The sequence below is a fragment of the Kwoniella shandongensis genome, chromosome 1, assembly GCF_008629635.2.
Source record: "Kwoniella shandongensis chromosome 1, complete sequence".
Taxonomy (NCBI): Eukaryota; Fungi; Basidiomycota; class Tremellomycetes; order Tremellales; family Cryptococcaceae; genus Kwoniella; species Kwoniella shandongensis.
The window spans coordinates 1546179-1572972 of NC_089287.1; the positions used below are offsets into that span (position 1 = coordinate 1546179).

The 26794-nt window shown below is 50.0% G+C and overlaps 11 protein-coding genes across 11 annotated transcripts; 6 read left to right on the forward strand and 5 right to left on the reverse strand.

The window, feature by feature from the left end:
- Positions 1 to 274: 274 nt before the first annotated feature.
- Positions 275 to 3946, forward strand: CI109_100551 (uncharacterized protein; the record flags this gene model as incomplete). The annotated part of the gene is made up of 12 exons (XM_065966809.1): positions 275 to 330; positions 416 to 779; positions 843 to 1029; positions 1097 to 1389; positions 1446 to 1465; positions 1530 to 2173; positions 2249 to 2678; positions 2750 to 2906; positions 2965 to 3075; positions 3130 to 3532; positions 3609 to 3625; positions 3695 to 3946. The coding sequence occupies 12 exons, from the start codon at positions 275 to 277 to the stop codon at positions 3944 to 3946; spliced, it is 2934 nt and encodes a 977-aa protein (XP_065822881.1).
- Positions 3947 to 4175: 229 nt separating this feature from the next.
- Positions 4176 to 7848, forward strand: CI109_100552 (uncharacterized protein; the record flags this gene model as incomplete). The annotated part of the gene is made up of 13 exons (XM_032004688.1): positions 4176 to 4492; positions 4588 to 4788; positions 4851 to 5178; positions 5245 to 5384; positions 5452 to 5719; positions 5778 to 5940; positions 5995 to 6136; positions 6195 to 6729; positions 6790 to 6948; positions 7004 to 7289; positions 7364 to 7557; positions 7625 to 7736; positions 7802 to 7848. 13 exons carry the CDS (start codon positions 4176 to 4178, stop codon positions 7846 to 7848), a joined length of 2892 nt encoding a protein of 963 aa, XP_031861166.1.
- A 336-nt stretch (positions 7849 to 8184) lies between these two features.
- Positions 8185 to 8988, reverse strand: CI109_100553 (mitochondrial 54S ribosomal protein uL10m; the record flags this gene model as incomplete). Its single annotated transcript, XM_032004687.1, has 1 exon — positions 8185 to 8988. One exon carries the CDS (start codon positions 8986 to 8988, stop codon positions 8185 to 8187), a length of 804 nt encoding a protein of 267 aa, XP_031861165.1.
- Positions 8989 to 9379: 391 nt separating this feature from the next.
- On the forward strand, positions 9380 to 11068 carry CI109_100554 (uncharacterized protein; the record flags this gene model as incomplete). Its single annotated transcript, XM_032004686.1, has 7 exons — positions 9380 to 9504; positions 9580 to 9663; positions 9739 to 9818; positions 9884 to 10329; positions 10419 to 10544; positions 10631 to 10809; positions 10870 to 11068. The coding sequence occupies 7 exons, from the start codon at positions 9380 to 9382 to the stop codon at positions 11066 to 11068; spliced, it is 1239 nt and encodes a 412-aa protein (XP_031861164.1).
- A 180-nt stretch (positions 11069 to 11248) lies between these two features.
- On the reverse strand, positions 11249 to 12578 carry CI109_100555 (uncharacterized protein; the record flags this gene model as incomplete). The annotated part of the gene is made up of 7 exons (XM_032004685.1): positions 11249 to 11270; positions 11334 to 11443; positions 11546 to 11633; positions 11699 to 11805; positions 12096 to 12236; positions 12385 to 12438; positions 12516 to 12578. The coding sequence occupies 7 exons, from the start codon at positions 12576 to 12578 to the stop codon at positions 11249 to 11251; spliced, it is 585 nt and encodes a 194-aa protein (XP_031861163.1).
- A 374-nt stretch (positions 12579 to 12952) lies between these two features.
- On the forward strand, positions 12953 to 14121 carry CI109_100556 (uncharacterized protein; the record flags this gene model as incomplete). The annotated part of the gene is made up of 4 exons (XM_032004684.1): positions 12953 to 12982; positions 13137 to 13403; positions 13742 to 13846; positions 14002 to 14121. 4 exons carry the CDS (start codon positions 12953 to 12955, stop codon positions 14119 to 14121), a joined length of 522 nt encoding a protein of 173 aa, XP_031861162.1.
- A 324-nt stretch (positions 14122 to 14445) lies between these two features.
- On the forward strand, positions 14446 to 15916 carry CI109_100557 (uncharacterized protein; the record flags this gene model as incomplete). Its single annotated transcript, XM_032004683.1, has 7 exons — positions 14446 to 14556; positions 14625 to 14818; positions 14910 to 14958; positions 15059 to 15105; positions 15212 to 15563; positions 15670 to 15753; positions 15806 to 15916. 7 exons carry the CDS (start codon positions 14446 to 14448, stop codon positions 15914 to 15916), a joined length of 948 nt encoding a protein of 315 aa, XP_031861161.1.
- A 298-nt stretch (positions 15917 to 16214) lies between these two features.
- CI109_100558 (uncharacterized protein) lies at positions 16215 to 17746 on the reverse strand (the record flags this gene model as incomplete). Its single annotated transcript, XM_032004682.1, has 5 exons — positions 16215 to 16445; positions 16557 to 16742; positions 16877 to 17035; positions 17130 to 17466; positions 17535 to 17746. The coding sequence occupies 5 exons, from the start codon at positions 17744 to 17746 to the stop codon at positions 16215 to 16217; spliced, it is 1125 nt and encodes a 374-aa protein (XP_031861160.1).
- A 307-nt stretch (positions 17747 to 18053) lies between these two features.
- On the reverse strand, positions 18054 to 19915 carry CI109_100559 (uncharacterized protein; the record flags this gene model as incomplete). Its single annotated transcript, XM_032004681.1, has 4 exons — positions 18054 to 18675; positions 18734 to 18848; positions 18905 to 19712; positions 19787 to 19915. The coding sequence occupies 4 exons, from the start codon at positions 19913 to 19915 to the stop codon at positions 18054 to 18056; spliced, it is 1674 nt and encodes a 557-aa protein (XP_031861159.1).
- Positions 19916 to 20269: 354 nt separating this feature from the next.
- CI109_100560 (ribosome biogenesis protein ERB1) lies at positions 20270 to 23108 on the forward strand (the record flags this gene model as incomplete). Its single annotated transcript, XM_032004680.1, has 5 exons — positions 20270 to 20926; positions 20991 to 21365; positions 21422 to 22358; positions 22428 to 22740; positions 22844 to 23108. 5 exons carry the CDS (start codon positions 20270 to 20272, stop codon positions 23106 to 23108), a joined length of 2547 nt encoding a protein of 848 aa, XP_031861158.1.
- Positions 23109 to 23290: 182 nt separating this feature from the next.
- CI109_100561 (uncharacterized protein) lies at positions 23291 to 24832 on the reverse strand (the record flags this gene model as incomplete). The annotated part of the gene is made up of 6 exons (XM_032004679.1): positions 23291 to 23399; positions 23582 to 23762; positions 23839 to 24090; positions 24210 to 24386; positions 24486 to 24590; positions 24682 to 24832. The coding sequence occupies 6 exons, from the start codon at positions 24830 to 24832 to the stop codon at positions 23291 to 23293; spliced, it is 975 nt and encodes a 324-aa protein (XP_031861157.1).
- Positions 24833 to 26794: the final 1962 nt, after the last annotated feature.

Sequence of the window (26794 nt, forward strand, 5' to 3'; positions counted from 1 at the left end):
CCACTCCGAAAGATAGAGAGAAGCCCGATCAAAGTGGGTCAGATCGGTCAATTGTATCGTTGCTGTACGTCTTTTCGGTTAAAGTGCAAGCAAGCGCGCGGTTAATTTGGTCCGAATTCCGAACCAAGATTATTGAATCAGATAACAACAAAACGAGTACAGTTAGCGACTAATTCGGTGAATCAGATCGTTCATCTTGCATGTCTCAACTGTCATAGTGGATCTACCTACTGTCAACCCGGTATCTCTTAGAGACGAGTGAAATCAGCCTACCATGTCAGCATCGCGGAGAAATCTGCGAATCGGTGTCGATGTCGGAGGGACCAATACGTTAGTGATCTACTCGCTATTGCGAAGACCGCGAGACGAGAGGTATCGAAGCACACCAGACTGATGATATTGCTTTACTTCCTAGCGACGCCGTGATCTTGGATCTCACCCCTGGATCTTCTCAGCCCGTCTTATCAACCCACAAAACACCCACGACACCCGACATAACATCCGGTATCCAATCTGCCATCCATCACACCTTGCTCAAAGCAGGAATCGAAAAGACCCAGATCCAAGCAGTAGCAATAGGGACGACATCGTTCGTCAATAGCTTGATTGAAAGAGATGCTTCGAAATTGGAACGTGTTGGCGTGATAAGATTGGCAGGTCCATATGGGAAATTGGCACCTCCCTTCATCTCTTTTCCGTACGAGTTGAGACATGTTTTGGAAGGACCAACATTCTTCGCTGAAGGAGGATTACAAGTTGATGGGAGTGAGATAACAGAGGTGAGCATCAAGCATATGATCCTTGGAATGGAGAGTGGTGCTGATGGAATGATGAGGGGACAGGTTGATCCTTTAGAGATCCGAGGTATCTGTGCCGAGATCAAACGACAAGGTATCAAAGCGATCGTCGTTTCCGGATGTTATTCCCCAATCGATCACGATATCAGACAAGAAGAGTTTGTGCGGGAGATCATCCGTGCAGAACTACCCGACGTGAAAGTCTGTATCAGCAAAGAGGTTGCCAACATCGGTAAGTTTACCCCTCCCACGATCGTACACTGTACACTCCAGCTCACCCTCCATCGGTTTGACTGCAGACCTTGTCCAACGTGAGAACGCTACAATCCTCAACGCCGCTTTGCTCGGATTCGCCAAGACGACAGTCGCAGGCTTCATAGAATCGACACGAGCGCTCAACCTTACCTGTCCCCTCTTCCTGACATCGAACGATGGAACACTCATGACATGTGAACTGGCTGCCAAGTTCCCGATCAAGACGTTCTCCAGCGGTCCTACCAATTCGATGCGAGGGGCAAACTTCTTGGCGAATCTCGGTGAGGGAGGACCGCGGAAGGAGACGGCACTAGTGATGGATGTGGGAGGGACTACGGTGAGTGCCGACGAAGTGGCTTTCCCTCTGACAGCTATGCTGATGTCCCGTCTTAGACTGAGATCGGTGTGCTGTTGTGAGTACATCTGAGCGAGAGATACCTTACGTCACAATTGGGGCTTGCTAATGACAAATCACAGACCCTCCGGCTTCCCTCGTCAAGCTGCCACATACCACGAGCTTTGCGGCGTACCCCTCAACTTCTCCATGCCTCATGTCCATTCCATGGGCCTCGGCGGTGGTTCTCGCGTGCGCAAAGATGCTAGTGGGAAGACCACCATCGGACCAGACTCTCTCGGATACAGATTACAAGAGCAAAGCAGAGTCTTTGGTGGCGATATCCTGACTACAACCGATATTGTCGTTGCGGCGGGACAAGCAACTTCCATCGGAGACGCACAATTGGTCAAGCATCTCGAAGCAGAGGACATTTCAGCTGCTCAGAATAGGATCAAGCAGATGATTGAGGCTGCCGTCGACAGTATGAAGACCTCGACACAGGACGTACCTGTCTACCTTGTAGGAGGAGGTGCTATTCTCGTCCCGGATGAACTACGTGGCGTTAGCAAGGTCCATCGATTCCCCTTCTATGATGCCGCCAATGCTGTCGGTGCAGCTTGTGCCCAGATCTCAGGAGTGGTCGACACGTTCGAGGATACGTCCTCTTCGCCTGTCTCAGCGGTTCAAAAAGCAGTAGAGCAAAGGGCTATTGCGAAGGCTGTTGCAGCGGGAGCCGACCCACTGAGCACGGTAGTCGTGGAGAGCGAATGTATTCCAATTGCTTGTGAGTGACTCTGCTCAAGAAGGTGTGGCTGACGCATAGATACCACTGGTCGCTGTCGATTCTACGTCAAGGCAGCGGGCGAATGGAAGGGTGATGCCACTACATCGGACGATGCAGTGTTCCACGAGAACGGTGTCTCCGCCTTTCAATGGGACACGAAGACTGCGGTCAAACCCATACCCGCATCCAACGAGGGTCGTCAGATTTCCACCAAAGATGTGGAATACACCGCAGAAGAGCTGGTCGCGTACAAGCCCGACGTACGTAGTGGAGAGTGGTACTTATCGGAACTCGACAGTGAATGGATCGCAACTGGTTGTTATATCCTCGGTACTGGCGGTGGTGGTAATCCGAATGGCGAGTTCTTAGCTCTTCGCGAGTTGTTGAGGAAAGGAGCGACGTGTCGAGTGATCGACTTGAAGACTTTGGGAGAGGACAAATGTGTAATGTATGGGGGCGGTATCGGATCACCAGAAGTGGCAGCAGAGAGACTAATGAACAACGAGTAAGTCGATTCTCATCGTCATCGATATCTACGGGGGATGAGGGCAAAGAGCCTGATCGCCCAATGTTTAGTCCCGCGGACGCTATCAAGGCCTTGCTTGAGTATATGAAGCTCGACAACCTCGGAGCGCTCTCAGCTCTCGAAATCGGAGGTGGGAATGGTATGGTCAACATGATCGCCGGTGCGAGCGCGAATCTCAACGTGCCAATCCTAGATGGTGATTTCATGGTGAGTATCGTGTCGTCGCATCGCACGGACCTGGGCTGATCGGAACAACGGCCTTTAGGGACGAGCATATCCTACTGGCTGGCAAACGACTGTCAACGTATACGCCAAGGATGATCGGGGTTCTTCTCAATTACCGTCATCTCTGGCCAGTGGAGACGGTACCACCGTTGTGGGTGTGGCCCTCACCTTGGACGGAGTGTGCTGTCGAGCTGACCCTAATTAGATTATTACTACTGCCAAACATTACAAAGACATTGACAAGATTCTTCGAGCATGCTGTATGGAGATGGGAACAGCAGCCGATGCTGCCGCTCGACCATTGACGAAATCCGAGTGCACAGAAGCTATGATCCGAAATACCGTCTCTCAATCGTGGAGATTAGGGCGAGCAGTTGCTTTGGCAAACAAACAAGCGCAGATCGGTAATGTGGGAAATATCCTCGTTGATGCTCTTGGAGGACCGAAAGCTGCCAGAGTGTTATTCGTTGGCAAGATCTTTTCGGTAGGGAGAAGATTGTACAAGGGACATAGTTATGGCGAGATTGAGATACACGCGTTGGCCGGGGACGAAAGCGAGGAGGATGATCCATCACAACCTAAACAGAAGTTTGAGGGTATCATGAAGAGTGAGTTAGGTCGGATGCGATCTGAGCTGATATTCAGTCCCGTTCAAGAATGAAAATCTGCTCGCGGAACACACAGTCGACGGTGAAACCAAGGTTTGTATCAAGCAGTCTTTATCGTCTAAGAAGTGTCAATGCTTACTCCCTGAATCTACTTTTTTGTAGATCGTCGCCGGCGTCCCGGATCTGATTTCCGTCCTAGACGCTCAGAACGGAACAGCTCTGGGTACGCCGGAATACAAATACGGTCTCCGAGTTCTGGTTTTGGGCATCACCGCCGCGCCTCAATGGACAAGTACCCCCAGAGGTCTAGAGCTGGGTGCATTGCCCGCATTTGGGTACGATGTGCCCTATGTTCCCTTGGGAGAATATGTAGAGCCTAGAAGTGTCATAGAGGAGTACAATACGGTTGTGTAGATGAAATAGATATCATAGTTGTACTGGATTATAAGGAGCCACGCTCGTATGGTGCCACGTACGGGAATATTGACGGGATAATTGAACGAGTTCTGTCATTTAACGACGCGTCCTCTGACAGATATCTAAAGTGGACGTGACGCGTTTCAACACTTTTGTCAGACTTCCTTATCTCCATCTGTCATCTTCACTTGTCTACACTTTCACTCTACAGCGAACCTCACACACAATGTCATCGCCCTCACATCTCGGCATACCGTCCTCTTCAGCGGCTGGACAATCGCCATCCCCAAATACATCTTCGCTCCCCGTCTCACGACCCATCGTTGACCCATTGGCATTCGACAATGTTCACGGGCTGGGCGGTTCATTGCCCGGTGCTGGCGCTGGTGCCAGTGGAAGGGCAGATGAAGCAGAGGAAGATAATACCGATGAAAGAAGAAGAGTTGGGAGAAGAACGAGAGCGATCGATCCGGATAGTATACCAAGAGTCAAGGATGCGACGGGTGAAAAAGTTATGGAGAGTTTCGCTCTCTTCCTAGAGAAGTGAGTGCAAGACTCTTCTATCACTTTGCGACGGGCGCGGCATCCCTGAAAGTAAGGGTGGGAAAGGATGCTGACTATCGCTCAATGGATTACAGCTTTACCGACCAGATTGCCTTGCCTGACACACCAGCGTCTTTCAACGCTCCTCCACCAGCTACGGCGGACGAGTCAAAATTCTACATCGAGCAGATCAAAGCTATGAAGGAATTCGAGTTGACAACGTTGTATGTTGACTTTGGTCATCTTCTCGAGCGAGAAGAGGTCCTTGCACGAGCTATCCAATCGCAATATTACCGGTGAGTCGATCATTACTTCAACGCACGGGAGAAGGGCATTAGCTGAAGATACACTCGCTTAGATTTCTTCCTTACCTTCGACGAGCTCTTCAATCCCTTGTGCGACGCTACGAACCAACCTATCTCTACACTTCTACCTCGTTTTCATCCACATCAGCAGCTTCCTCTGCATCACTCACAACACGTGAATTCAATATTGCATTCTACAACCTCCCCCTTACGTCGGGTATCCGAGATCTCAGAATGGACCGAATTGGTCAGCTTATGAGCATTAGCGGGACTGTCACGAGAACGTCAGAGGTCAGACCGGAGTTGGTCAGCGGAACGTATCGCTGTGAAGTCTGTAGTACGGTGATCAGGGATGTCGAGCAGCAATTCAAATACACCGAAGTAAGTCAAAACGGTCTAACGTAGCATTTTGGGACCTTGATGCTAATGATTGTGTTTCCCTTTAAGCCCATGCTGTGTCAGAACTCGACTTGTAACAACAGGACCAGCTGGCAGCTCAACATTGAACAATCTAAATTCTCAGATTGGCAGAAGGTTAGAATCCAGGAGAATGCCAATGAGATTCCCACCGGAAGCATGCCTCGATCGTGAGTTAGCTGTTTGAATATTGCGACAGTCACCTCGTCTGGCAATAGCTGACCAATTCCCTTTCAGACTCGATGTCATTCTCCGATCTGAGATTGTTGAGCGAGCCAAAGCAGGCGACAAATGCACTTTCACCGGAACCTTCATTGTTGTTCCCGACGTATCTCAACTCGGCTTACCGGGTGTCAATGCGGAGATGATGCGCGAAAATAGAGGAGGCAGAGGGGAAGGTGGTGTGGCCAGTCAAGGTGTGACAGGTTTGAAGGCGCTGGGTGTCCGAGATCTGCAGTACAAGACCGCGTTTTTGGCTTGTATGGTCCAAGGAGCCGACGCAAGGGTACGTTTAGTCGCGCGATCATATTCTGTTTTGTTTCCAAGCTGACCTTGCTGTGCAGGCTGGTGCTACCGATGTTCGAGGGGATCTTGATGAGGGTGACGAAGACCAAGAAGCCTTCCTTAACTCGCTCACGCAACAAGAAGTGGACGAGCTCAAGAACATGGTCAATTCGGACAACATTTACCAGCGCTTGGTGCAGAGTATCGCACCTACAGTTTATGGTAAGCTTTGCTTCGGTGGATTTCGTGCGGCTGAGCTAAGCTTTCGATCGATAGGCCACGAGATCGTCAAGAAGGGTATTCTACTCCAACTGATGGGCGGTGTGCACAAGCAGACCCAGGAGGGTATTCACTTGCGAGGAGATATCAACGTCTGTATTGTTGGTGATCCCAGTACAAGCAAATCGCAATTCCTCAAGTGAGTTAGCTTAAGTCCCGTTTTCTGGCGCGAGAATGAATCTGACCCATATTCTTAGATACGTCTGTGGCTTCCTCCCTCGAGCAGTCTACACCTCCGGTAAAGCCTCTTCAGCAGCTGGTCTCACTGCCGCTGTGGTTCGAGACGAAGAGTCTGGTGAATTCACGATTGAGGCTGGAGCTCTCATGCTTGCCGATAACGGTATCTGTGCGATCGACGAATTCGACAAGATGGACGTTGCCGACCAAGTCGCTATCCACGAAGCGATGGAACAGCAAACCATTTCGATCGCCAAGGCCGGTATTCAAGCGACTTTGAACGCACGAACATCCATCCTTGCCGCTGCCAACCCTGTTGGAGGACGATATAACAGGAAGATGAGCTTGAGAGCGAACGTGGCCATGTCGGCTCCTATCATGTCACGTTTCGATCTCTTCTTCGTCGTTCTCGACGAATGTAATGAGAACGTGGATCTTCACATCGCTCAACATATCGTAAATGTCCACAGATTCAGAGATGCGGCTATTGCTCCCGAGTTCAGCACCGAGGCGTTGCAGAGATATATCCGTTATGCGAGGACTTTCAGCCCCAAGGTGAGTCGCGGCCCAATCCATATCACTAGAGCATTTCAGCTGATATTTTATCTTTCGTAGCTCACTCCCTCGGCGAGCTCGGTTTTGGTGGAGAAGTACAGAGCACTGCGACAGGACGAAGGTGGTCCCGGAAAGAGCAACTTCCGAATCACTGTTCGTCAGCTGGAGAGTATGATCCGTTTGTCAGAGGCCATCGCACGAGCCAACTGTCAGAACGAGGTGAGTTGCAATCACATGTCGGAAGCTCTTAGCCTTGTTGACGTATAATTTGCAGATCACCCCCGCTATCGTCCGAGAAGCGTACTCCTTACTACGACAGTCGATTATCCACGTCGAGCAAGACGATATCTCGTTCGACGACGACGATGCTCCAAACGGCGTTTCCAATGGTCTCAACGGAGCGAATAACGCTGCTCAGTTGGACGCTGCCGATGCTGCTGCCCTCGATGCTGCCGAGTCAAGCTTCCAACAACGCACTTCGTCTGGTCAAGCAGAGTCCAGCTTGCCTGGTCAAGCGCCGCAAGCTGCTTCGAGTGGGAAAAAGAAGATGCGAATCACTTGTGAGCTACCATATCTTCCGCCTCTCTGAGCGAGATAACGGATCAATAGCTAACTGATGCTGCTTGTTTCACAGACAACCGTTATATGGAGATTATGAACCTTTGTGTTCTGCACTTGTCCGAAGTGGAACGAGAAAATGGAACTGGTGTGGACAGAGAAGAGTTGATACAGTGGTATTTGGAGCAGAAGGAGATGGACTTTGAGACGGAAGAGGATCTAGAATATGAGAGGGAATTGATCGGCAAGGCATTGACAAAACTTGCAAAGGTGAGCGAGCCGTCTGTCCGACTGCCACGACGATGGTAAAGAGCTAACGCTGTGTGCTGTGTGATAGGACAACTACCTCTTGGAGATCCGAGGCGATGTCGCTCAGGATCTGGCTGCATCAGCGGAGGAGTCGATGGAGTCAACAGACGACCAGAGTGATAAAGTCCATTATCTCGTCCGTGAGTATGAATTTCAAAGCCTTCCAACTGAATCAATCAAGCTGACCCTTGCTTTCCTCGTGCAGACCCCCAAGTCGATCTGTCAGATTTGTCGTCGTCTATCCCGGCGTAGGGAGTTTTCGTTTGCGGGGTCATATTGCGTCAGTCTGGGTATTTGTCTGGTTTGTGATCGTTTCAGTTTATCGGTAGTTGATCAGTGTATATTTCGAATAATTGGTTGCGTGAATGAATGGATGTATGCATTTTCGTCCCATGCAACGTTCAATGCTATCATGCCATGCTACTTGTCTACATCCAATGGACATTCGCTGTCTATAGCTTATGTGCACGCCCCTGCGCCCGCCCATGTCCCGTCCTCTCAACGGACTCCGAGATCTCTATCACGGAACGAACAGCTTCAAATATTTGCCTTCCTCCTATATCCAAAAGTCTTGAGTACGTTACACGCTTACGCGCTCGCCTCCTCGCTTCCACCTTCCTTGTCCTTCAAATCCTTTTCCAACCCTTGCAACGTTCTCACCAAACTTCCACCTGCCGCTTGACCCAGTACGCCAACCAAACTCCTTGGTTGCGATTCCAGAAGACCCACAACTTGAGCTCTGAGTACGTCCAACTCTGGTAATTTCCCAACTTGAACCAACTGTTCAACATTCATGACTTTTCCTTGGGGACCTTCCAAGAGTCCAGCAACGAGTTTGAGGGTCGGTTGTTTTTCGTCTGGTGCGTTTTCACGTTTCATTTTTTTCAGAGTACGATCGACGGTGGTTATGATTTTGTTTAGATATGTAGGTGATAGGTCTGAGGTGGTGAGAAGGGCTCGTTGACCTTTTAGATGTGGGAATAAAGGTGATTTCGAAGATGATGCGAGGGAAGATAAAACTCCAGTTCGAATCACCGTCAACTGAGCAGGTGAGATCCTTCTATCTTCGACATCCTTCGTCTCTGTTTCTGAAGGCGTCGTCGCCGACGATGACGGATCAAAAGGTTTGTTGGGTCGAGGAATGGAATTTATTGCTCGACGTAAGTTTGACCATTCTCCAGCTGAAAGATTTGAATGGTCGAAAACCAATACGAGAGAAGAACGATCGAGTAGGTGAGTGTAAAAGTTCCACAGGAAAGTCTTTCGAGCAGTGTAGATTCGTCCAGGTGTAGAGGACGAAGATGCGATAGGAGGGGGAACGACGGAGGAGGTGCTGGCGAATCGGGGAGTGAGAGAGGGCGTGATCGCTCGGAGCGAAGGTCGGGGAGGCATCGTAGTTGGAGTATGCGCGAGTGGTAGCTCAGGTGATGGGGCTACTGAGGTGGGTGTTCAAGGCGACGCGAAGAGAACAGTGATTGACTACACTGACAACACTTTAATGCAAAGTCGAGAACGACAACTTGCAACGAGATGGTTGCGCTCTTCGAAATCTCGGAGAGTTACGCCATGACGTGTTATTTCTGTCACTTCACTTATCAATCGTCATCTCAACGCGCGTTGCGTCCACTCGCTCGTCCACTTCATCGTCGTCTGCAACTGTAAGCATTGATCGATTGTTGTATCTCTCTCTGCCGGCCTTGACATCCTATACACAAGCGCACAAAGCTCCATTTCACACTGCAACGTCATTCTTCCCTATTTGAACCTCACTACCACACACAAAATGGAGATCGATCCACCCGCTTCCTCATCCACGTCGCCTGTTCCATACCTCGAACATCAAGCGTCGACAGCTCCTGAAGAGTTGAAACCATGGTGGAACAAGATCAAGTCAGCGTATGAGAGAAAGTGAGCATCGTTACGTCGTCTTCTATCTATCATTTTTGTCTTGCTGACTCATGGCGTATTGCTCATTGTGATCAGATTATGGCACAACCTCACTGTCACGTTGACGGAATTCGTCTTCCTCCCTTCGACTGGACCGTACCAGATCGAGCTCTTCGAGAAGTGAGCACACAATTTCCAGCTGATTCTTCGCATTGGTAACATTGCGACAATGAAGCTGATAGTGCTGCCTGGCAGATTCATCACTACTATCGAAAGCAAGATCAACCCGCTCAAGTTGGTAGAGATTGCTCGACGTGTCGGACGAGAGTACACTGGTGAGCTGCAAGACATGCCTATAGCGCGGGATTAGCTGACTAAGCCGATTTCGTTGTGTGTTCAGAACCCGAACTCACTCTCAAGTTCTTGCAATCACTCCACTCTCGACTCGTCTCTCCTTATCCCGTGCCTCCAACAGACGATCAACCCGGTGTTCCTGCGCCTCCTCCTCCTGCCGCCTCAGCATTCGCCCTTTCCCTCTCCTCCATCGCCTATGCTCAGCTCCTCCTTGGTGACTTACCAGCTTGTAAAGTCTCATTGGACGAATGTGAAAAGCTGCTATCGGAACAAGATTCCGTCGATACCGTCGTCAATGCTGGATATTACGGTGTCGCAGGAGATTATTACAAGGTGAAAGCCGATTATGGACCGTATTATAAGAACGCGTTGTTATATCTCGCTTGTGTGGACACGGAGAGAGAGTTGGGCGAAGAGGATAGAAAGGCGAGAGCGCACGATTTGTGTATCGCAGCGTTGTTGGGAGAGACAATCTACAACTTTGGAGAGTTGGTGAGTGGTTTGACCTGTCGACGAAGCCGCTCGATCGCACAAAGACAGAGTTGCTCGAGGGATGGAACTGACGAACCCTGGTCTTACAGCTGCAACATCCTATCCTCCAAACACTGGTCGGAACAGAGTGGGAATGGATCAAAGATCTTATCAGCGCTTTCAATGGCGGTGAGATTGGTAAATTCGAGAGTCTGTGTAACAACCTCCCCAATGAGGTGAGCTACTTTTTCTCCTCCTTGGAGGGTCATACCCACTCCATCGGACATTCATTGACAATCTGCCCATATAATCGCGCCTATAGCCCATTCTCGAGTCCTCCGTTTCCTTCCTGCGACAAAAGATCTGTCTCATGGCCCTGATCCAAACTGCCTTTGCCAGACCAAGAGATGGTTCTTCTCGAATGATGACTTTCCAATCGATTGCGGAAGCTACCAGATTACCGGTCCACGAAGTTGAGCATCTTATCATGAAGGCATTGAGGTGGGTTTTGTTTCTCTTGTCAGGCCATCCAACTTCACTGATACCTTCCGCGCATTGTAGTCTGTCTCTCATTCGAGGATCACTCGACCAGGTTTCCGGAACAGCCGATATCAGTTGGGTCCAACCTCGTGTATTGGAAGGTGGTCAACTCGACACACTCGCAGAACAGCTTGAAGCATGGTGTGATGCCGTTGGAAAGACAGAACAACAGGTTGAAGATCAGAGAGTGGCAGCAAAGAGGGCGGTGTTGGTTGAGTAGAAGTAGAATGCAGAGTAGAATATGACAAAACAGTCAACAACTAGTTGACATTAGCATGAACCGCATGATATTGATTCGCAAGGCACGGAGTTGGGTGATACAGTTTATACATCGCATAGCTGGTGCATTTTATGGGTTGACATGCAAGTCCGTGATCGTCTTCTCTTCTCCGTTCTATCGTTAATATCCTCGTCCTCGGCCCCTATCAAGATGTGTAATCGTCAGCTTCCAGCTCGCAGTTTGACGAACATAATCTCCGACTTACCTGCCTCGACCTCTAAATCCTCCTCTGTATCCACCTCTGAACCCTCTACCTCTACCTCGTCCTCGGTTTGTCATGTTCATACCAGGCAAGTTTGTTCGTTTCTCCTTGACCTGAGGGTGAGTATATCCAGGTTATCAGCAAATTCGGAAGGAAGCGACAATATTCCCAAAGACGGAAAGAGGAGAGAGAGAGAGAGAAGATGTCCTACTCACGGTGATTAATCTACCTCGGAACATGCTATCGTTCAAAACTACAGCGTTCTGCACAACTGACGGTTCGGCAAATTCGACATAGGCGTATCTAATGTATCGCAAAGAAGAAAATTAGCGAACTGACTTCAAGAGGCGTCTTCCGGTCTTACTCACCCTTTTGGATGACCTGTGAATTTGTCGCACAGGATAGTAACTCGGTTGATTGTACCGCAAGCTTGGAAATGGGCTTGGATCTCTTCAGGCGTAGCTCCGTAATCGACCTAGTTGAGAAAGGTCGATCAGTATTCTTGCACTCCCTGTCTTCACGGTTCCGTTCTTCTCCTCAATGAGATCCCTGTCTTTCCACTCTATTTCGCTCCTTCATGATCGAGAGCTCGAATTGCACAAATCGCAGTGCTCCCTTCCTTCCAGCTTCATGCAGGCCATTTCGTCCTTCCATTTCCCCTCCCCACCCCTCTTTCGCTAGCCCCTTCTCTCGTGCAGGTTCCTACCACCCCGATATCCTCATACACTTCACAGGATTATAGAAGTAGACTTCGCACCCACTTACATTTCCAATGTAAACACTTCTCGCGTCCACAGCTCCTGGCGCATCCTCATCTTCCATACTGGCTTCTGCTGGTTCTTCGTGCGTCTCGGAAGTCTCCCCGTTCGTAGGTACAGGTGTCGCGGAAGCTCGATTTGATGCGAGCTATGAGGCAGAGGTAGATACTTTGTTAGTCATGGTCACAGGAACGCGAAGGAGGATGTTTGCATGTAGAGAGTTGATAGATGACACCATCCGGGAACAATAACCAAGCAGCATGAACCTAGACATGGAGATGGTGTGAACTACTCACTGCATTCTTCTCAGCCTCCATCTCTGCTAATCTAGCCTGCATCAATCGGAGCTCCTGCATACAGCACATCAGTTTATGTCCAGCATCACCTTCAAATCGGACAAAAGGGTCATAAAGCTAGCAGTACCCACCTCATCTACGTTTCCCTCTGCATCATCTCCGATCCGAGGTGACGATTCTCTGTGTTCTGCCATTTTGGTAGACTCGACGAGATCTGGTATATGTATCGTCTAGTGTGGAGAGACGGAGCAGCTATACCATCTATTGCATTCTGAAATTCATTGTTGCCTTTGAGGTCATCATCAACACTTCTCCTCGCTGCTTGAAGGAGTGCCACGTTCGGAACTATGCGGGAATACCAACTCTCTCAACCCGGGTCGGCCGTCGTCGTTCTCATCACTCTCACCCTGGCTGGCATCTTTACATCCAATTCGATACATACTCAGGCAAGAGACAGCTCTAGTCTAACCTCAACTCACCACTCTTCTCCTTCGTAAGCTTGGCTGTATACCCTAGCTGTGCGGACTGTATCTGATCGCTCTTTTCGAATCATAGTTATCCGATCAAAATGGCTGCCAAATCTGCTGCCACTACCGTCGTATGTTTTCCCCTTTGGTCTCTCCACTTCACGTCAACGGGAGTCCCATCCTACTTGACAACCAGCACCGAGAACCACCACTTTCTTTGGTGGAGAGGGATGACTGTCAGTACAAAAGAAACCACTCGCTGACGTCCGATGTATCATTTTTCAGGACTGGACCAAGATCTACACTGGTCTCGGTCTCGACAAGACCACACTCCAATCACTCCAATCTTTCAGAGCTCGACACACGACCGCCATCAACCGAAACTCTGCCTTGAAATCGACAGTCCCCCAGATCGATCTCTCCCACTACAAGTCGGTGTTGAAGGACCAACAGGCCGTCAGTCTTGCGGAGAAGACTTTGAGGGAGTTCAAGGCGGTGGACTACGATGTTAGCAAGTGGAACGGTGTCGTAGAGGCTTTCGAGGGCAAGGCTGTGAGTTTGGGTCTGTTGGTACTATGCTCGTGTTTGGGATACAACTATGGGGCAAAGAAGGACTAGTGGGAGACCAGAAAGGACCACGTCGGGGATGAGAGTGCATTTGGAGCGGGAAGGGAGAAGAGCAAGGCAAGGATGAAGAAACTAAAGAAGAGTTAGAGCAATTGGAGTGAGAGAACGTGTGCCGACGAGACGCCCAGAGAGTGTCCGATATGGTCTTTCGGCAGCATGATACAGAACAGGAGTGGGAAGACATGGATTGCCGGGGAAAATACTGGACGGAGACTACGACCGCGTATCACATAACAGTTACTGACACGCAATATCCGCACTAGGTCGCCGCGGCCAAGGAGACCGTTTCCAAGATCTCTGCCGAGGAGTCATCTCTCCAAGCCACTCTCTCCAACATCCAGGACGCCCGACCATTCGAGGACTTGACTGTGAGTTATCCAATCTCTTTCGCGCATGGCCGCCGAAAATCGCATTATAAGCGTAACCTTCCCTCCACCTACGTCAATTTATCTCGCAACACTTGAAATGCGCTTATCAATATTACGACGTCTTCACATGCTAATCCATCTCCGCTTTCTTTCAGGTCGACGAAGTTGCCAAGGCGCGACCCGAGATCACAAAGGCCGTCGAGACCATGGTCAAGAAGGGCAAGTGGTCCGTCCCTGGTTACCGAGAGAAGTTTGGAGAGTTCTCTCTCATGTAAGCGGGAACGGACGTTGTTTAGGTTTAGTAGGGAGAGAGATAAGACAAGATGCATCATCTGGAAAGGCACATGTTTGATTCGGTGGATGATATGGTCAAGCTGAACTTATCACAAGTTATTGATGAGGCGGTCGACTGATTGCTATTTTTGGAACTTGTGCGCTGGGTCGGTCCTCCGCTGACCGTCGGTGATCACTCAAAGAAGACCGACGGTGCATGTTGGTGTACAAAAGTAGGAGGGTGGAGAACAGAGCCTTTCCGTTTGTTGTCCCGTTCAATTCATACGTACTCAAGACAGCACTAGCACTAGCACTTGGGTCGCATCATGTCGTTCTTCCAGATTTTGAGGATGGTGTTCCCTCCGAAGCCGGAGTGGTCGGTCGATCAGATCCCTGATCTCACGGGCAAGGTCGCCTTGGTCACTGGCGGTAACAGCGTTAGTGGGACGGACACCAGCAACAGTGGCGAGATGTGGTTTGAGCTGATACACCGTCGCGGCTGCAGGGGATCGGAAAAGAAGTTGTCCATCAACTCCTCCTCAAGAATGCCAAAGTATACCTTGGTGCGCGATCACCCGAGAAAGCTGAACAGGCCATCGAAGAGCTCGCTCAACTTACGGATGGCAAGAAGGCTTTGTTCTTGCATGTCGATATGGCAGATATGGACAGTGTCAAAGCTGCCGCAAAGACTTTCATGGAGTGAGTGGCGTTGTCTCTCAAATGCGAGTGACATAGCGGAGCGGGATTAGGAGCTGGGTGCCCAGCTGACCACGTTCTGGATTGACAACAGACAAGAACAGCGATTAGACCTCCTGTTCAACAACGCCGGAGTTCTGCTGGTGAGTGTATATATATATATATATATATGCATTCAGTGTACTCGCAATCTAAACTTCCAGATAAAACTAAAGCTGATGCTGGGGCTTTCTGACCACTTAGTCCGAAACGGGCAAGGCTTCCGTACAAGGATATGAGTTGACTTTTGCGTAAGTCCAATGTCCAGTCGTTGCTCCAGTCAGCAGCTTTAGCGATAATCCTCACACGAACATCCGACTGACACTGACGAGGTTCGTATGCCTTACACTTACTTAGCACCAACACACTCTCCCCATACCTTTTCACCAAGCTTCTCCTGCCTGTCCTTCGACGAACCGCTTCGTCTACCGCCATTCCTCCACGAGTGGTGTGGACTATCTCCGCTGCTCCATTCTTCTTGAAAGGCGATAAACTTCAATACGATCTTTTCAAGCTCGAAAAACGTCTGGATGGAGATCAGACTTATTGTCAGAGCAAAACCGCTGCTACAATGTTAGCGCAATACCTCGGGAGTACGGAGACAAGACCAAAAAATGAAAGTGGGGAGGTTTGGTTCGTCTCCCTTGATCCGGGCGCGATCAAGACCGATCTCTTCAAGGAACAATCATCATTAAGAGTCTGGTTCCAAGTGAGTGACTAAAGCGTCGTTTTTGTCTTTAACATATTCAGTTATTTCGTCTGCCTGACTGACGAAACCTCATTCTACTTTGTTTGGTTCGATTCGGTACGAGTAGGACAGGTTCCTCGTCAACACTATTCCCATGGGCGCATTGACTCCTCTATACGCTGGTACCTCTCCTGTAGTACAGAATGGCCAGGTGAGTAGTCGCGAAGATGACAATGAAACAAGCTCATTTTCGTCTTACATAGACTTTCTTCCCATTCGCACGACTCGGCTTCCCTGCTAAAGTGACGACCAACGTCGAGGAACAGAAGAAGCTGGCAGACTGGTGCGATAAAGAGATCGCCCAGTGGCTCTAAGCCCAACGAATCCGCTATCCGTCCGATTGTTTGCGGTCACGTTACGAGATCCAAGCGGATTGTAGCAGATCAGGTTAAGGTGAACATTTTCATTCTTTTCGATATATAATTAGTTCTTTTGCTTGTAGATAGAACGCTTCACGTCTCTCACTTATCTTCCATCCCCCTCGAGCCTTCAGCGCGTTCTATGTCGATGTATCCTTACCGAAGTAGAGACCAAAAACTTGGATTTTAATCCAAGCCCACATCCCACTTCGGATAGTTGGCTTCCGTCTGACCTCCTCTGCCTGCCTCACGCCTACTTTGACTGCTGCTTCTTCTGCAACTTCCTCATCTCCCTCTTCTTCTCCAGCTCTTCAGCCTTTTTCACCTCCTTCTCTGACATGCCAGCTCGCTCAGCCCTTTTCCTAGCTGCTCGCTTTTCCTCAGCGGTGGGTTCGGGCTCTTTATCCTCGTCAACCTCCTTTTTGTAAGATTTGTTGAGTTCCTCATCGACGGTCTGTCGGGTCTTGAGCAATTTTCGGGAGACCTGAAGGAGAATGATCAGTCACGAACGAGGTGTAAGTAACTCATCCAATGAGGAATGAGGGCGAGGAAGGAGATGACAGTATCAACCATGACTGGGAAACGCCGCACTTACCTCGGGCTTGATCACATTAGTCTTGGAGAGCAAATCGGCAATGTTCAACTCAACCTGGAGCCAAGCCTTGGCAGCCTCGACCTGTTGTTCGTTCTTGGGCTTGTACAAGCTGAGAATGATGTGACGGGCCTTGGACTTGGCGGGGAGTGCACCGCGAGTAGGTCGAGTAGCAGGGACGTCGGTGATCTACAGGTAGACATTGCGTGTCAGTCGAGATCCAATGTACACGAATCAATGAACTGAAGTGATGATAGTAGTGTGCACTGGAAAGACACGGATGTGAAGTGATGTAAAGAACAGCACGACCCGACGCAACTCACCAAGAGAGACTTGAGGACACCAGCAGCGACGGGATCCGAGATGAGTTCTGCAACGCCCACGTTGGGAGTCTTGAGAAGAGCCTCGGTACAATCAGAGTGTTCAGTGAACAGTGCGTGGGTGATAGGCAGAACGGGAAGCTCGGTGAGTCGGGGGAAAGTCTACCAGGACAAGGGGAAAAGTCAGCGTCCATCGATAGACTGTTGTACAGGCATTTTTCTCGTAAATGATACGCATATGGGAGAGATGACTCACCAAATCCCACCTCTTCTCCTTGGTCTCCCTCATGACGCTCTTGTCGACAAGACCCCAGACTCCCACACCTTCACCTTGTAATCCCTCTGCACCTCTACCGAGGGTCAAATCAAAGACCAAACCCTCTGATCCATCGTAAGTGGGCTCAATGATGGATTTCACGAAATGGGTGATGAGCGAGGGCAAGTCGTGGATCGGTAAGAGGATGATAGTGGTGTGCAAGGAAAGGAGAGAACGACGACCTGATGCGTAGGCCAAGTGAAGCGCGGGCGAAGAGGTGAGCAGTGGTCGGACGGAGGTGAATTGAGTTAAGAGGAAGGATTGGAATGGTGCAATACTGTTCAAACGATAGCGGTGGGTCAGCGTCTGACCTTGTTGCGGTGATGGTGAAGCTAGCACACTCACGCAGCCTTGGCTCTACCTCCGTTGACCTGTTTGCCGACCACATATAACAACAGATACAAGCCCAACACGCTCAAAGCAATGGCTTCAAACTTGAACGCAGCAGGACGGAAGGCGAACATCTTCCATCGGAGTTCGAAGCCATCGTATTCCCTCGACAAGGGTGAAGGAGGAGGGGGCGCAATCGCCGCGAGGGCTTTGATGAGGACTGACATGGTGTGAGAGAATTGGAGGATGGGATGAGTCTGTAGAAAGATATAGAAGAGAAGATAGCAATGACTGGTGTAGTACGGTCAGTCAGTCCGGAATCGGTCCTCGGTCTACTCATTGCTGTTACTTTCCACTTTAGGCGGACCGACCTTTACTTTGTCCCTGGTTGTTACTGCATAGTACCCTGATATCCCTCCCACCTGGTATTTCCTGATCACCTCATAACCCAAGATTCGAATTGCTTTGTTATTGACTGTGACTGTCAATACATACAGTACAAGCTACTACTCTTTTCAATTATACAAAACACCCCTACCACACACTCATGCCTTGTGCTTGACCCAATGCCAACAGCTTGCTCAACATCCCCACCTGCTCCTCAGTCACGCCTCCATATCCAGCTGTCTCCACCATCTTCTTAATCACCCCCATCAGCTCTTGTGGGGTATCCACATGTAGCTCGTTCATCGCCTGTTTCATGACAGTCTGCTCGTCCTCCTCTTCCCTTGGATAGACTGGCACATCCTCAATGGGCAAGAAGAGGTCTTCCTCCTCATCTTCGGCCATCGGTGCACCATCACCGTTACCAGCTTCGTCTTCCTCGTCCTCTTCCTGGACTTTGGATACCCGACCCTTGCCTCCTTTCTTCTTGCGTGATTTAGGTGCTTCATCCTCCTCGTCAGAGTCCGAGTCATCCGATTCCGAGTCCCGCTTGGGTGAAGAAGGTGGTATGAAATCGCCATCGTCTGCGTCGTTATCATCAATTGTGAACAAATCGTGGAAAGGCAAAAGTCCCGCCATAGAGTCGGCAGGCGTGTCGTCAGCGGGAGTTGAATGTGAAGGGCCGCTGACGGGTACGGAGCCGAGTGTTGTAGGCAGGTCACCAGGTAGCTGCAGACCGGCACCTAGGACGATTTTCTTCAATGCTTCCACCCTGAAAGTTGAATCAGCGTCAGGAGAGCTCCCATGGAGAAGGAAAACAATCGACTTACTCTCGCTCGAGGTCGTTGCAGTGTGCCTCCAATTCCGCATACTCGTCCTCGCGATGTTTGAGCCTATCAGCGATTGTCCCAAAGAACTCTTTCTTTTTCTTTCTTGATTCTTGAGCTGGAGGCGACGAAGCTCAGCTACAATTACTGATCGACTGCAAGCGGAATACTCACCTGCAACTCGATTTCTAGCTCGTCTTCTGGCTAACAACTCGTCCCTGGGCATATTCTTCCTTCCTCCTTTTCCAGTCGGTGGCAGAGGCCAAGCTGGAAGACCTTCCCCATCACCTGATACGCGATACCTTTTCCCTCCAGGACTCTCCACACTCTCATCTTCCGTGCTCTCCATAGCCGATGCGCTCCTCTTCCTCGACGAGCTGGACGCTTTCCCATTCAAAGGTAAGCCATGTCCCAAACCTCTTTGCGACGCTTCAGCTGCCTGGGCTAAAGTTTGCGCATCTATGCCCGACCAGGAAGAGCCGGATTGTAGGTCGGCATTTCGCCAAAACCGACTGGAATTGGAAGAATTGGGATCTCCGCCTACAGCTTGCATCAACGCATCGTAGCTTGTGCTGGTGTCATCCGCTTGAGCCGATACGTTTTCCAACGCTTCTTTGATAGCTTGTAGTTGAGAGTCGCTCGTCCCTACTCCACCTCCATTGGTGATGCCTGAGCCAATTCCTCCAGTTGCGTTGGGACCAAACAAATTTCCACCTCCACCATACATGAACTGTTGAAGTGGGTTCGAAGGTGGGTGAACAGGTGGTCTAGAGATACGACCTGATCTTGTCTGTTGTACGGGAGTGTCGGGTGCAGCAGAAGGGATCGCTGAGCCAGATAGGAGCTGGGTGTAAAGACTGACATGTCGTTTTTGCTTTTTGGCGTTGTACTCTGCGATCAACTGCATGACTGCTGGATTGGTCAGAAGAGCTCCGATAGCGTCAGCCGTATCTCTTGAAGCCGAAGGGTCGTTGCTGTTCCCCTAATGATAGCGCCGGAATCAGTTTCCATCCATCTGAAGCAGAATGTACATGGGACAGGTTCACCAAAACACACCTGTAAAGCCGGATCTATCAGGTCCATGGTGATACCTCTTCCTGACCTGCCTTTCCCCGCTGCTACGGAAGACGCAGCTGCGACGAGGGCATCGAGACCGCCCATCGTCGGGTCGTTCGATTTGTCCATCTCGCAGACCAGTTGAGCTAGCTCTTTCGTGCCCTGTGTACAAGATCCAAATCTAGGATTGTCTTTGTTGTTGTTGTTGAAATGTACCAGAGTGAGCCAAGTATGGTGAAGATGTATGGAGGGGAAGGAAAGTGATGACGCCGATAAACAGTGATGTGGAAGCAATCAAGTGTGTATGCTGAGGAAATATCTCCGGGATGAGTTTATTTCTATTTATCCCATTATGGTGATACATAGCTGCCAGGTGGAGGTGTCTGCAAAATAACGTGCAAGGTTTTCTGATTTCTCTTAAACTGCTCGATATACATAGTGGTACACTACAACTGAACACCGTGTATTCGAACTGAGAACAAAATGGCTCCTCGAAATGCTGCAGCAAGCAGTTCGAAACCATCGGCATCAGCACGACCTGCTACAAACGGTCACGCCGGTCCTTCCAGAGCTACTACTGCTCCTTCCAAAACCAAGAAGCGAGCTGTTGAGGAGGTTTCAGTTGAAGAGGATGATGAGGACGAGTTTGGAGCGGGTGGTAGCGGGATCGACATGAGCGATGATGAGGAGATGGGTAGTGTCGATGGAGCAGATGAAGACGATGAGGACGCTTTCCCAGAGTTTGATAGCGAGATTGAGGACCAAGGACCTGAAGGCGATGACGAAGATGAAGGGGATTCGACAGACGAAGAGTACGAAGAGGACAATGATGAGGAGGATTCCGGATCTGAATCAGGCTACAACTCTTCCGACATTGACGCCATGTACGAATCCTCCAACACCTCTGCGCCCACTTCGCCCTCATCCTCCCACAAGAACTTGACAACAGACGAGAAACTGTCGAAATTGATCGCGAAGAACAGTATAAAGCCCAACGAAGCTATTGGTACCGATGCCAAGATCTCCAAAGCGAAGGAGGGTGAGGGCAGGATGGTGAAGAGTAAACTCGTGGACGGTGGATACAAGCGAGAATATGAAGATTACGAGGCAGGATATGGAAGTGAGAGTAGCACCGAAGACGTGAGTTCAGTTCCGAATATTCCCTCTCGTTTCAGGTGATTTGCATTATCTGACCGTGCTGCAGAATCCCAACACCGTCGGCAACATCCCTATGGAATGGTACGATGACCTTCCTCACATCGGATACGATGTCAATGGTCGAAAGATCTTCCGACCCGCTCAAGGTGACGAGCTCGACAAATTCCTCGCCAATGTCGAAGACCCCGGAGCCTGGACCTCTGCCGAGGACAAAATGCTTCAGCAACAAGTCCAACTTACCGACAAGGAGCTGGACATCATCCGACGATTGGAGAGAGCCGAGATCCCGGATGCGGATTACGATCCTTATCAGCCTACTGTCGAGTGGTTCACTGGAGAGGGCAACGAGCGGGTCATGCCGCTCAGTGCTGCTCCTGAACCCAAGAGCAGATTCGTACCTTCCAAGTGGGAACACAAGAAGGTTAGTTCCGTGTTTCATTGAACCAACAGTGTAGTGGCTAATACGCTCTGCTGTAGATCATGAAAATCGTCAAAGCCATTCGTGAAGGGCGAATCACCCCTAACAAACCTTCCGCCGCCAAACCTAAGGTTTACGCCATCTGGTCTGACGCCGACCAGGCCAACGCCCCTCATGCCATGTACATGCCCGCTCCTCAATTACCTCCTCCCAAGACGATCGAGTCTTACAACCCTCCTGAGGAGTACGTTCCCACTGAGGAAGAGAAGGCCGAGTGGGAGGCAACGGACAAGGAAGATCGAAAGACCGAGTTCCTTCCTGCCAAATACGATGCGCTTCGATTGGTTCCCGGTTACAAGAACTTGGTTCAAGAGAAATTCGAACGATGCTTGGATCTCTATCTTGCTCCCAGAACGAGGAGGGTGAAACTCAACATCGATCCTGAGAGTTTGATACCGAAACTCCCTGCACCAAAGGAGTTGAAACCCTTCCCCATCGCTTGTTCTGTGCAATACCGACATCCTGGCGACACTCGTGTTCGAGCTGTGTCGACAAGTCCCGATGGACAATGGGTCGCTTCAGGATCCGAAGATGGTGTTGTCCGACTTTGGGACCTGGGTAACGGTCGAGAAGTGTGGAGATGGGACTTGCATTCTGGACCTATTCAATTCGTCGAATGGTCACCTTACAAGGAGGAATCACTGTTGGTTGCTTTGGTCGAAGGCAAGGTCGCAGTACTCTCTCCACTTGCTCTGGTCGCCCCTAACGTGGCAGCCGCTACACTCACACACGTCAACACTGCTTTTGCCTCGAGTGCCGCTACAACAAAGATAGGTGCAGGCAAGGATGTGAAGGGTGTCGAGGCTATCAAATGGGTCAGACCCGCAGAAAGGGAGAGAGAGCGAGGTGTGCTCGTGTACGTCGAGGTTCCTGGAACACCGAAACAGGTCTCATGGCACAGAAAGGGTGACTACTTTGCTACTGTCGCTACAGATGGTGAGTCGCGCAATTCTCTGCGGCACTGCGCCATGGCATTATAGTCAACTGACACAATACCATTTTTAGCATCGAACAAGTCTGTCCTCATCCATCAATTATCACGTCACGCCACGCAATCGCCTTTCCGAAAGACTCCTGGCCAAGTTCAACGGGTCGCTTTCCACCCTTCCAAACCCCACTTCTTCGCTGCCACCCAACGATATATCCGTCTTTACGATCTTGCTGGCCAGAAGCTGCTCAAGACTCTTCAATCGGGTGTCAAGTGGATTTCTTCATTGGATGTTCATGCTGGTGGAGACAATTTGATTGTGGGAAGTTATGATAAGAAATTGGCATGGTTTGACATGGACTTGAGCACGAAGCCATACAAGACATTGAGGTGAGTGAACTCTTTCTGGTGCTCAATCGGAACACAACCACCCTATCTCGCATCTGTCTGTCTGGCATTTGGCCAAGATGCTGACTTTCTCGTCTTTTCGCAGATACCACAACCGAGCTCTTCGATCAGTAGCCTACCATCCCACCCTCCCCCTCTTCGCCTCATCCTCAGATGACGGTACAATCCACATCTTCCACTGTACCATCTACTCCGACCTGATGCAGAACCCGCTCATCGTTCCTCTCAAGATCTTACGCGGTCACAAGGTCACGGACGGTCTCGGTGTTTTGGATATCAGATGGGTCCCAGGGAAACCATGGTTGGTCTCGTCGGGCGCCGATGGAGAAGTGAGGCTCTGGTGCTCTTAGAGGATTGGTAGATGCATTGTAGGGATGTATAGTAGTAATTGCATGCAGCATTGTGATTTTGAGCTGGGGTCGTTGGACATTGTCCGTGCCATCTGATGCATGATACATGAATGTACATCGTTATACTGTGGGCGACAGTGATGTGCTCTATATCTCTACTTGATCCCTTCCTCTAGCGTCATTCAGAAGTTGAGCATCTCTTTCAAATCTCGATTGTTCAAAGCCCATTGGCGACAATCCCACACATCTGGAACGACCTGTCTGCTTTGGGCTGGGTCGCGGTTGAACGTCCTGCGGACGGAAGTAGTCCCGTCAGCTACCATTCATTATGAAGGGTCGAATGGTCTGTCTGGACAGCGCAATCAACAGGAGCGAATATCCAGCGATAGTTGAGATGCCACGCAAGCGACACGCAGACGAAAGCACTCTTGACGATGACTCTCCTTCCGAGACGAAGGAGGAAGGCAACTCACCTCTCATAGAAAATACGATATTGCAACCACAATTCCTCTGTACATTTGGCCTTCGTCTCGTCCGAGTAAAACGCTTCTTCACTTAGATGAAGTGTATCGATTGTCTTGCCCGAAAGCTCTGAGACGACCTGAGCAATTTGAGCGGTGGTCAAGATCTCTCCACATGCTTGGATGTCTTTCCCTACCAAGCGGGCGGACATAAGTGAAAGGTTAGTCTAGTCTGGTCCTCCTACATGAGGACACCCTTATCCACTCACAGATATACTTGTCAGGTTCGTTCAACGCAGCAAGCACAAACGCTCCGATCTGTTCTACCGCAAAACAAGGCAAGGGACAATCGTCCGGCACTGGAAGTTCAAACACAAAAGACGTCGATTCCACGCCGCTGCTGGCGCCAGGGTCAGCGTTCGATCTCTTGACTAGTTCGCCGAATTTTGTCATGTTTGAAAAGTATCGAGAGGTATGGAGGAATGTGGTTGGTAGACCGACTTGTCGTATATGCTCCGACACTGTAACGTCGAGGAGCAACGAAAGGTGAGCTGCTATTTGTGTAGCAAATGGTACTTCTCCCCGCCTTTGCTTCTCAGGTCACAGTGCAGCTGTTCCACAAAGGGTGAGACAAACTCACCTTGACGTTTCGTCACATAATGAGGCATCGTCTCATTCCCCAATCCTTCCAGAGCTGTGTACACAGCATGTTTCACCCCGGCTCTAACACACGCGTCAACAGCTCCAAGGGCATGTCGTTTTTCAGCTTCAGAAGCTATGGTGGGGTTCATGCCTGAAGCCAGGTATGTTGCCATGACTGTGGAGTTGGAGTCAGCAAAATAAGTACCGACTCTACGCGCGAATCACAAGCCAGACAAAGTGATCGATCGAGATGATGGGATGGGTTTCCACTCACAGTCCGCATTGATGAATGCTCCATAAGCACCTTCCAGCGCTGCTTGGTAAGACGACGGGTCGTCCATATCACCTTTGACGACCTTCACTCCGATCTTCGCAAGCTCTGCAGTGTGATACGTATTTGTATTGTCAGCTCACACCAATGAACGAGGACTCGAGGGAGGCGACACACCGCACTCCGGTGCGAAACGTACCTTGGGAAGAAGGACTATCCGGGTTCCTGCTAATCCCAACTACCTCCCAATTCCCATCCTCGATGAGGTACCTGCACACCGAACTGCCTTGATCACCACTAGCAGTGAACACGACAACCTTTCTCCTGTCATCTCGTAAATTGCCGCTCATCGTGTATTGGGGTGTGAACGGACGTCGAATGAGGATTCTTCAGTAACTCTAAGAATCGTGATGATACAACGTTGGAATACAAGGACGGCACCATCATTCATTCATCATTAACAGTCCTTTACACGTTCATGCATCGCTGAGTCATCGACATACATGCCAAGTCACTAAAAATAAACAATGATAACCAACCCTTCCGACATCTTCGAACCAACCTCCACTTCGCCGACTGACCACGGGTCAAGTAGCCGGACCATGGTACAAGCCACATGGCACACAGTGGCACGTCAGTGGCCGAGTCACTCTTGTTTCAGTATGAACGATTTACTGATCTGATGAGGAAACATCGAGACTGGCAAGTGAGTCGACAAGCGTTTTGATCGGGTAGACAAGGACTTCATCAGTCACAAGTGGGTCGCCATGCGAAGGAATTACAGTTCGTGTAGTGATAAACTTACGAGATAAGCGACCTGATTGTTCTCCCGACCTGATACCGAGGTCGATCTCTCGTTCACTGCGACTGTCCATGTGCTTCAGTACAAACCTTTGGTACGTAAAATGAAAGGCTTAAGTTAGCAGTATCTTCTCTGCCACTTATCCAATGGTTGAGGAGTAGTGCGCGTCGCTTGCACCGTAGAGAACGCATTCATCACACTGTGAAACACTAGCCGACCTTTTATATTACCCCTATCGTATGTCATGGGTCGTGCACCACACTGATTGGCTTCCTGCAAGCGTCTTCGGGACCATGTGAGACGCGAGAATCATTCATTTTATCCCTGTGTTGCATGTCGCACGCATCTCTTTGGACGGGCCACTTCTCAGAAGCGCTTCTGCAATGAGGAGAAGGCAAAGGCTTCTCATGATGACCTCACACTGTACGTGAAACGCGTTTCATCAAGCTAGAATATTACTCACTCTGTGTTACAGGACTCCTCAATGACGTCGATATCAATGGATGGCGAGGACCGCCACAGAGCGAGTCTCAAGTTGTAGGTATAAGAAGGATTGTTATGTTGTTTCCTGTCTTATACTTTCTGTATATCACAACATCACAACTGATCAGCCAATCGACTACTGGAATCGCCACCAATCACCATGAACTCAAACCCAAACTCTTCTACACAGAATTCTTCTGGTGAGTGGTCCCCATAGTCACTTTGTGACCAGCATCACATGCACTTGAGACCAACATGTGGACATATGCTGACAATAACACTTTGGGTTGGTGAAGTCACAGATCGCTCTGTGTCCCAAGCAGACCAAAAGACGGAGCAAAAGGACCCCCTTGCCTGCACCGGATGGGACGAGGAGGAGAGGCAAAAAAGGTTTTTCGTCGATATGCGAGAGTTTGCGGGCACCTTTGTCCATAATCCTTTGTGCGCTCCATCAAGAAACTCGTCATCGAGACCTCCCAACAGTGTCCGACGCTGAGATGAAGGGGATGAACTAGGCTGTACCATCGCTAGCCATGTGACGATGCAAGGTCTGTGGCGACTCGAGCGGCTAGTACAGATGATAGAGAATGGGAGGGAAGGCTGTACATGAAGATAGTTGATAGCAGTATGTCAAGTAAAATAAGGATGAGCGGAATGTCAAAGAGGTTTCTTGTAAATACAGCACACTGGTGATCAGGCTTGTTGCCCCTCGGCTTTGTAAGTTCAGTCATAAGGAAAGCGAGCGTCATCGCAACCTCTTGTGGCATCGTTGCCCACTGCATTCTTGCAGTATCAGATGTCTTCCCAAGGGGGGTGGAATAGCAAAGTATCTCATCTATCCCGCCTTTTTGGGAAAGTGCAAGAGGTGTCGAGCAGGGGACATAGAAGAAAGGTGCACCATGACCAAACGAGTTTCGACAACCTCGTCGATGAAAGGGAAGACGCCGGCGGGCTTTGCGTCGTGTTGCTGCAAGGCCCAGCGAGCAATGACGCTGAGGGGGAACAGTTAGCTTCGGCGCCCCTTTTT